The sequence below is a fragment of the Salvia miltiorrhiza genome, chromosome 1 (genome assembly GCF_028751815.1).
Source record: "Salvia miltiorrhiza cultivar Shanhuang (shh) chromosome 1, IMPLAD_Smil_shh, whole genome shotgun sequence".
Classification (NCBI taxonomy): Eukaryota; Viridiplantae; Streptophyta; class Magnoliopsida; order Lamiales; family Lamiaceae; genus Salvia; species Salvia miltiorrhiza.
In genome coordinates this window covers 27,852,811-27,862,789 of record NC_080387.1, presented here as the reverse complement: position 1 = coordinate 27,862,789, position 9,979 = coordinate 27,852,811, and the positions used below count along the sequence as shown (strand labels likewise).

Here is a 9,979-nt window from a genome sequence, read left to right as displayed (position 1 = left end):
CCTTAAACTATTCACACTACACTCCATACATTTCTTAAAACCCGTGCCGTCCATAAATGAGTACTCATTTCGTGGACGGAGAGAGTAATTTATAAGATTCCGTTAATTGCAATGACGATAGTAACAAAAGAAATCAATTGAAAAAAAATAAAATAGTTATACTATATGCACTTTCTTCTTACTAATTTACATGTTTCCAATTACAACAACAAACTTATAGGCTAAGAAGGATCATTGAAAAAGAATGCCATACAATTATTTTGAACCATTTGCAGCCTGATCCCCTTGTTCATCACCTTCAGCAGCAATCACATTTGGTGATGTTCTAATTCTGCTGCAAAAGACTAGAGGATTCATACATACTTAATTGGCATCGGTTTCAGCAAGTTGGGAGTTGGGAATGAAGTAGTAATAGTAGAAATCCCCAACACTTCTTCACAATCATAAATATCTAGTTCTTTCAATGTTCGCCCAACCCAGTCATAGACTAGTAGTTGACGGCAGCCCGGAGAAGATTCTCGTGAAACATACATCAATGAACCATTCAAGTTCAATGGTTTGTCAACATTATCAATTTAGACCATTCTCCATCTATTCCATATTCCCAAACTCAAAAGACTTTACCTCTCCAAATCTGCTACGAATTTATATTTTTATTGCAATTTTCACCTGAGTTTGATTTTCGAAAAAATTAGAGCTTAATTGACAGTCGAAAGTTCACTTGTTGGTCTAATAACTTCTGATGATGATGAGTATTTAGAAGCTCAAATGGTTTAAGAAGGCAAAAATTAATATATGTGATTTAATTTCGACTGTCAATTTATTGCGTGAGAAATCAACTGATGTAAACTTTGTCCAACTAAAAGAGTGATAGAAATCAAGTTGGATTGTTTAAAAAAATCAGGACATCTTTTTAGGTTGCAGGAAGATAGGCTTAACTTCTTTAGTTGGGAAAATGTAATCATTATCAACTATGATGGGATAGAAACTATAGATCTCTATCAACTTTATAATTCTAGTCATTTTGAAAATTACGCGTCAAAAAAAAAGAGCAAAACAAAAACCTTGACACTCACATTAAACTCTAAACAGCCTTGTTTATTTAAGTATCTAAATTGTATATCATCTTCTCTGCTGTCTCCTAACCTCATTCCTCATCTCTACTCTTCTTCTTCTTCTTTCATGTCTTCTTCTCCTGGCTCTCTCGTAGAAAATCTTGTCAACAATCTTTTCTATTTTCTCGAAATATCTTTCTCTGAAGCTTCTGCGGCATAAAAACGTCCATGCAATGCTTCCTAATCCCACAACATAACCAAGCGCAGAAGATACATACTCCCACTCGATCTCACTCTTCTCTTCCCCGTTTTCATCTTCTTCTGGCGACAAATGATCATTGTCATCACTATCAGTACTGCAGCTTATGTTGAGATTGAAACCACACAACCCCGCATTTTCTTTGAAGGAATCAGCTGAAAATGTTTGTAACTGACGCCCATTTGGGATCTCTCCAACCAGCTTATTGTAGGACAGATTCAGGACTTGAAGAAATGTGAGCCCTACAAGCCCCACTGGTATTGGCCCGATGAGTCGATTTACAGAGAGGTCGAGTGATTCGAGATTCCTCAACTGACCAAATGAGTTTGGGATGCTTCCATTGAGGGCATTGTGGGAGAGGTTGAGCTGATGAAGTGAGGTAAGATCACCCATTGCATTTGGTATCTCTCCTCCAAAATTATTGCAAGAGAAATCAATGATACCAAACTCTGACCAAATCGTGTGATACTCTGAATTTGTCCCTTTCATGATTAATGTGATGCTTAATGAACTCCACAATTCTGAGTACTGGAAATCTGAATTGGGTTCATCACTCTGTAGCATCATTGTCTCCCAACTAGAAAAGTTTATTGATTCCAGATTTCCGCTGAACTGATTGGAAGATATATCAAGAATTTGGAGATCTGGCCAGCTCATGTTTTGACATCTTACTTCCTCATGGAATCTGTTCGAGTGCAAAACAAGAACTCGCAACCACGTGGATGATAGCATGCACGGGAAACTGTCATTGATGTTGTTGTTCCCAACATTCATGAGCCGCAACCGCTCGCATCTTTCAAGGGACTTTGGGATTTTCCCTTCTAAAGTATTATTGTTAAGATCCAAATATAGTAGCGAACAATCCATAGGAAAATCATCTGGAATGCTACCGCTGATGTTGTTTTGGCTTAGATCTAACTCTAAAATGTTTTCAAGTAAGCAAGGGGGTATGCTGCCACTTAATCTATTGCCAGACAAATCAAGAACACGGAGGCTCGTGGCACTGCAAAGGGAGGTTGAAATCGATCCACTTAAACTGTTAGAGTCCAAATATAGCCATTCAAGAGAAGCAGGGATATGGTAAGGCTTTTGCAGATCTGTTAGAAGATTATAAGAGAGGTCCAAATACCAAAGTTGTGTTTCCCAAATCCAACTAGGTATCTCCCCACCAATCCGATTGTATGCGAGGTCTAGTGTTCTCAAATCATCAGAATGTTTGATGAAATTAGGAAAATGGGACAAGTTACATGAAGCTAGACTTAACTCTTTTAGTTGGAGACTTCCATATGAAGTTGAATTGAGGTTGCCAACATCTACTGACAATCTATTGTGAGATAGATGAAGTCGGGTTAGATTGGCAAGACTTTGAAACTTGTCCAGTTGAAAAGTGCCATTCAACTGATTGCTGCTAAGATCAAGTTCCAACAATGAAGGGAGAGCAAAGAGAGAGTGGGGAATGTTACCAGAGAATGAATTATATGACAAATCTAAATAAACAAGATTGGAAAGACCTTCAAACAGCATAGAAGAAAGTGAGCCTGTGAAGAAGTTACTTGACAAATCGAGACGAATCAGGTTGGTTAGGTTAGCAAAGGTGGGTGGAATCGAACCCTTCAAACTGCAGTTATAAAGACTCAAGGTGGCCAAACTTGGAAAATTGGCGAACAAGTCTGGAAGTTCTGATCCAAGTTCGTTATAATCTAGACGAAGGAAGAAAAGGGAATGGAGTTGCGAAAAGGACTTAGCTAAAGGGCCAGACAAACCACAAGAACGCAAGCTCAAGGTGGTGAGGTTGGGTAAATATGATGATATAATGTGGCTCCATTTTCTCCTCTCATGAGAGGAATTAACATTCACATCATCAAGATAAAGCTCCCGAAGCCCTGTTAGATTTCGGACAAGCATCTCCAGTTTCACAGATATTGTAAAACCATAGGAGATATCGAGACTAACCAACCTCCTCAAGGAAGAAATTTCAGCGGGAACCTGCCCACCAAATTCAGCATGGGATAAATTCAAGTGTGTCAAATAGGTGAGATTGTGAATACCTTTCGGAATGGGAGTGCTGTTGAAATCATTGTAGGCTAGATTTAGCTTCTGCAGATGCACATGTTTGAAGAGACTCGATGAATCCGCGATTCCACCAGAAATAGACTCATCATCCAGCTGCAAACTAATGACATAGCCAGCAGCATCACATTCCACACCGGCCCACTTGCAGCACTCATCACTTTCATTCCATCGCACCAATTTTGTTGAAAGAGAAGAATCGAATGTCAAGTCGTTCTTGAACTGAAGCAACAAGGTTTTTTGATCGTCAAGGCATTGGGTATTATAAGAATGAGTACTGAAAATGAAGGAGGAAATTAGCGTAGAAATGACGAAGAACAACTTTGGAAGCATTGTGATGAAGAGGCTATTAATTGATAGTGTTGTGATTTGTGTTTTCTACAAACTTGTGCAACTGGCTTTAAATAAGCAACTACAAAGACTATTGCACTTATAAACTATCTATTACTATATAATTAATTTAGTGCGAGCTTTTTGGCAACTTTCATTTCTTCAATTGTTCTAGGAGGTGGATGAGTTGATTTGTTAATTAATGCAATAAGCTTGGTATTAGAATGGACCATAGGTAGTTTTATCTAATAGCATCACTCAAAAATTGAATTTAATAATTACTAAAAATTAATTAGTTATTTGCAAGAGTTTGCTAAGTAATAAAAGTCGTTATTGCATTATAAGGATTACAGAGTCTAGCTGATAGTTAGTCAAATATATTCCAAAAGTAGGCCAATCTGCGTAACGAATTTTTGTAGCTAGTAATCATAAATATAAAGAAAGACACAAAAAAATGGGAATAGAAGAAATTGCCATTGATATGCTTGTGGATGTGGTGAGAGGAAGACTATTTTTTTTAGAGAAGGAAAGACTAAATGGTTGACATGGAAGACTAAATCAATTAATTCGTGTACAATATTAATATATGTATCATAATTTAGTTCATAATTGGTGTCTCATTTTGTACTTAAAACTAAATGGTTGCAGGTTAAACAAAACTATCCATTTCTTCTTAAAACTCGTGTCATCTCTTTTGGTCCATATAATTTTTAGGGACAGAGTGAGTAATAATTTAGTTCATAATTGGTGTCTGATTTTGTAATTAAGAACTAATCGTTGACTAAAAAGTTCCATCTCTAATAAACCATGTAGACTTGTAGGCAATTTGTTGATCTTTGATGAGAAAGAAATTAATGCAACGAAATTTTTGCAAAATATATACTCTTTTTTATTAATTTAATCGTTATTGTACATTGATTTTTAGTCTCCTACCTTATTTAACATAGTGTTGTTGAATTGATAGTTGATAAAAGTCTAGGTCCACAGGTAGGCCAATCCGAGCAATCGTAAATATAGAGAAAGACAAAAAAAGTGGGAAATTGAAGAAATTGCCATTGATATGTGGATGAGGTGAGAGGAAGACTTTTTTTTAGTGCTCGTTTAGTTCAAGTAGAGGAATGAAAAGTGAATAGAATCAAATAAAAGAGTGGAATGAGAATAATAACTATTATTTTTATTGAGTGTTTGATTTAACAAAGGAAATGAATCATTGGTAAGGAATTCCATTTCTTTTGTTTCTCCCTATTTTGAGGGGCAACAAATTGGGTGATTGGGTTACCTTTAATTAAGGGTGATGATTAACTCATTACTCAAATCAAACAACAAGTAATGGATTCAATTGAATCCCTTTTCAGATTCTAAAAACACCCAATCAAACATGAGCTAAATGGTTGACTTGGATGACTAAAGCAATTCGTGTATAATATTAATATTTGTATCCAGTCATTTTAATAATTTAGTTCATAATTGGTGTCTCATTTTGAACTTAACTAAAAAGTTCATCTCTATTAAAAAGCAGCTTGCGACAAACCATGCATGCATGTAGTTTATATATAAGTAGCCATTTGTTGATCCTTTGATGAGAAAGAAATTAATGCAAAGATTTTTTGCAAAAAATATAGTCTTTTTGCATTGAGTGGCTGGCATTAAAAAGCTAAAGGTAATAAATTTAGGAATCAGTATAAAATGGTTTCGGAAAATTCTTATCAACAAGAAAATTTCACTAATCAATATCTGAATAGCAAAATAAAAGAAAAAGAAAAGGAAAAATCGCTATCGTGTATACGTGTATGTGGAAATTACAAATAGTGAAAGAGGGTTTTGTCTGATTAGCAACTAACCCCATTAACACGCTTAAGGTGGAGACCAATTCAAAATTCTAATGCTAGAATTTAGCCCAAGGATTGATTGGTCGAGCCGTCAAGCTTATATGCTTTTTCCAAATAATTCATAGTTAGGACTTAGAAGAGTCTCAAGTCAACGATGTGTGGCCCACGTTAAAGCCACATATCAGTTATATCATTTTCTTCCAATCCCAATCATGTAGGCCTACTTGTGGAATTTACAAAATATTGATTTATCCTAATTTCAAAACATTAGTAAAAGATATAATACATTAAATTACTCAATTGACCTTAAATTAAGTATATATATGAGGAATATAATAGATCAATCAAATTTTATAAATTAAGACTTTTTTATAATAGGTATGGATTTAAAAATAATTATATATAATTGCAATTGCATTGGATTTTGGCAAATTGCAATTTAGATCCCCTGGTCATTTTGAGTAACTCCATAAAAATAACTCATTTTGAGTAACAAGTTTTACCGAAATATTGTAGAGGCGTTTATCAATAAGCATTTATTTTCCATAAATTACCTTGTTTTCCCTGTTCTACATACTTAAAAACCTTAAATCCCCATTTCCCGTGCAGTATTATTTGGGTAGAGAGAAGACTTAGTCATACTGCATCTATTAATGGCAGTCTTATTCCAAGGAAAAAAAAAAGTGGAAAAAATCTAAAATGTAGGACCACGTCGTGGAATTTGCTACTGAAATGAGTTCAACAAATAGAGTTAATTAGTGATCTAATACAATTATTATCAATTTTACTAGATAAATATGAGTTGTGACTACTAATTATTTATATTTTTCAATCTGAATCACTTAAAAAGTATGTTCACGAATAATATCAAACTCAAGTTTGATTTGTTTATTTTTCAAACTTCATTAAACGAACTTGGACGGGCTTTTTTCGAACCAAATTTCGAATAATTAGCAAGCGGCTTTATTTTTTTTACAGTCCTATGTTTAATGATGAATTTTTTTAATGAAATTAAAATCTATAATGCCCCTCAATAGAACCCACATTGTGAAAGGGGGGCTCTAAGAATTACAATGTTGATAATATAAGCAGAAGACTAGAGGATTAATTCATACATACTTAATTGGCATCGGTTTCAGCAAGTTGGGAGTTGGGAATGAAGTAGTAATAGTAGAAATCCCCAGCACACGTTCACAATCATAAATATCTAGTTCTTCCATGATGTTCGCCCAACCCAGTCATAGACTAGTAGTTGACGGCAGCCCGAAGAAGTTTCTCGTGAAACATACATCAATGAACCATTCAAGTTCAATGGTTTCTCAACATTAATGATAATGGCATCATCGTATAATTTAGACCATTCTCCATCTATTCCATATTCCCAAACCTCAAAAGCCTTGATGAACTCTCCAAATCCGCTATAGAAAATGACACCTAACAGATTGTTTGGAGTATTGACAATAATGTGACAAAGTGAAGTACATCTATTATTAGATGATGGTAAGGAGATGCGAGAAAAAATTTCTTCACTGAAATTAAATGCTAGAATGAAATCGTCGTCACCCGCAATTAACCAATGATAACTACACCCCACAAGGGCATAACCGCTATAGGTGCAATGAATCAAAATTTCTAGGTGATCGGACTGAATCTCTTTCCAACAATTACGTCTGAACGAAAACAACTCAGATTTTGTAGTGGGACGACAATAACGAGTAATTCCATCTTCCTTCTCGGGGTCAACAACATCAAAGATTCTAATGACCTTGTGGTCGTCAGATTTAGCATCATAACAGAAACCACAATTATAAAAACGGATATAAGACAAAGGGGGAGGGGGGAGGGTCGGGGGAAGGAATTTGAGGGTGTTTGCAAGCGGGTTGCACAGAACAATCCAACCATTAAAAGCATTGAAACAGAAAACCCCACCACAGTTACTAGCCTCAACGTAACCATGGGATATGCCCAAAAATGAAAGGTCAAGAGAGAAACCATTGAACTGGTCATTATCACCTTCGCAAATTGCCTGTAAATAGCAACAGCCTTTCGCACCGCCATTCAATCGCGTCACAAAAACGACGTTGTTCATTTTTTTATAACCTGCAATAACACAAATATATATAATCAGAATATTAAAATGGTAGAAGATTAGGTTCATAAAAAATAATAAAATCGATGTTCGTTCTTCTATGTTTTCAAAAGAAGAGATGAGAAACTTACGTGAGAGAGAGAGAGAAGAAGTTGATCGGTAAAGATGGATTGAAGGTTGGAGTTGTATAAGAAGAGAGGAGTAACGAAGGTTCGACTTTGCCTAGGGTTTCAGCCTAGGGTTTCATCTCCCTTATATGGGCAACAAATTAAAGCACGCCAGATTCTGCCATATATGTTTGTAGATATATTGTTTCCATGTGTAGTTCATAAATTCAAATAACCCAAATAATAATTATAATAATAATTTGGTGGGAATAATGACTCCTGATTTTAACCATTTAATCTAATTAGGATATTTAATTAGGATATTTAATTATTTTTTACTAAGGTTTATTCTATCTAATTTGGCTAGACTAAGGTTTATTCTATCTAATTAGGATATTTAATTATTTTTTACCATTTAATCTTCCTTTTATTAATCAAAATTATGTTGGTAAAGTTTGGCTAAAAGTTACTTAATTAAAAAAAATAAATTATTTGGATTAATGGACTAATTTTAATTTCCAATTCGTTATTTAGATTAATGGACAAATTCTGGCCCGTAAATATTTTGTAGTCCCCTTGAACCCAACAAAAATAAAAAGTAACATCATAAAGTTCAAAAAAATAAAACCTAAATCCTACGCCGCTTCTCTCTTCTCACTCTCGCATTCTTCAAGGCAGCACCCTAGTCTAGCCAAAACCTTTTAGCCATAGGAAATTCTAGTCATACAAATAAAAATATGGAAATAATAGCATTTCTGACTTGTAATACTCCGTTTCCTCGAGCTAAGTTTAGAATAATTTTGAACTTAGATTTAAGATGATTCACGCCGGATAAAGAAAATGAATTTATTTTAATTCCAACAAAAATGATTTACAAAAAACTTTTGTAAATTTAGTTATTAAATTTGTATGCATTGCATATTTATTTAATTTAGCATTCAAGCATTTTTCACGAGCTTTTAATTAGCGAACCCTGAAGAATTATTACAGTTCGATAATTTTATCCTGAGGGATTTTATATGTCAAATCCTCACTCAACTCACTTACACTCACCTCTCCCATCAGCCACCCTACCCTGTTGTAGCCACCCTATGTGTACCTGCAACTCAACTTTTAGCCATACTTTTGTTAAGGCAATCCCATGCCAATCGATATTTTACAACAGTCAATCCATTTGGAAATTTCCTCACAAGCTCTTTCTTCATCCCTGAAGTGCGCAGCAGCCATAGGTAAATTCCTCTCAACTTTGAGATTTCTCCATCTCATTCTTAGTTCCTCTGCATATATTGAAGAGAAGCAAAAATCTGAAATATTGTGCAGCTCGATTCCAGCAACCAAGCAAATCCAGAATCAGGCAGCACCCATTTCACATCCTAAGTTCCTAAAGGTTCCCTCTTGAACCCCTTCGTCTCATTAGCTTTTACAGTTTAAATCAAGCACTTCATTTGTGCCATTCCAGTAAACCAATATACACAGCAACACATTCAAGCATTTCAATAGTATGACTTTCATTATTTCATATACATACATCAGAGCATGATTTATAAAAGAAGAAAGAAAAGTTTTAAGCTTTGTTTATGTCTGTCGATTTTGGGCTGGAAGTCGACGACGGTGGCTCGGTGCCACTGTTGGTCTGGACTGGGTTTGTCGAGGGCGGGACGGCGGCGGCAGTCTGCTCCATCTACTGATGTCGGCCGGAGTGAGCAGAGAGTAGGGGGATGGGCGACTGCTTCGATGGGTTCAGCGGAGGGAGGCAGGGCACGGCGGCGGTGCCACTGCTGCCCGGCCACGGCTGGAGAGAGAGAAGTGGTCTGGTCTGGGCTGAGTGTTGTCGAGGTCAGGACGGCGGCAGCTATGGGTTGCTGTCGCCGAGAAAGAGAAGCCGAGAGAGGCGGCGACGTCCCGTCGTCGCCAAGGAGGAGAGAGAATAGGGGAGATCGACGGGTGGCTAGGTCAGAGGGAGATAAGGCCGGTGGCCCTTCGCCGGAGATGAAGCCGCGGCGGCGGGATTGATGGCTGAGAGAGAGGGGGGGCGATTTTCGATCAGTCGAGAGAGAGAAACTGATGTGCGTGAGGCGTGACTGATAGGGGGGAGAGGAAGGGGAGAAAAGGTTGGGAGTTGGGCTAGGTTTGGGTTTGAGAGTTGGGCTCCTTATTTGGGCCGATTTTTCTTTTGTTTTAAGTTTTCAGTTGGGCCGATTTTGATTGGTTTAAATTCAGCTGGGCCCTTATTTAAATAT

The 9,979-nt window shown here is 36.4% G+C and overlaps 1 protein-coding gene across 1 annotated transcript; it reads right to left on the bottom strand.

The window, feature by feature from the left end:
* Window positions 1-1,122: 1,122 nt before the first annotated feature.
* On the bottom strand, window positions 1,123-7,632 carry LOC131005475 (receptor-like protein 12). The gene is made up of 3 exons (XM_057932474.1): window positions 7,212-7,632; window positions 6,833-6,977; window positions 1,123-3,661 (listed from the first exon to the last, which is right to left on the bottom strand). The coding sequence occupies exons 1-3, from the start codon at window positions 7,630-7,632 to the stop codon at window positions 1,123-1,125; spliced, it is 3,105 nt and encodes a 1,034-aa protein (XP_057788457.1).
* Window positions 7,633-9,979: the final 2,347 nt, after the last annotated feature.

What these genes read in the sequence shown, in the direction of transcription:
- LOC131005475 (XM_057932474.1), bottom strand. Translation starts at nt 7,632, where the DNA reads ATGAACAACGTCGTTTTTGTGACGCGATTGAATGGCGGTGCGAAAGGC. An exon ending in TGAGTTGTTTTCGTTCAGAC is followed by an intron (nt 6,978 to 7,211) that starts GTAATTGTTGGA and finishes ACAATCTGTTAG; the next exon opens with GTGTCATTTTCTATAGCGGA. An exon ending in AACTTGAATGGTTCATTGAT is followed by an intron (nt 3,662 to 6,832) that starts GTATGTTTCACG and finishes CTTCATTTTCAG; the next exon opens with TACTCATTCTTATAATACCC.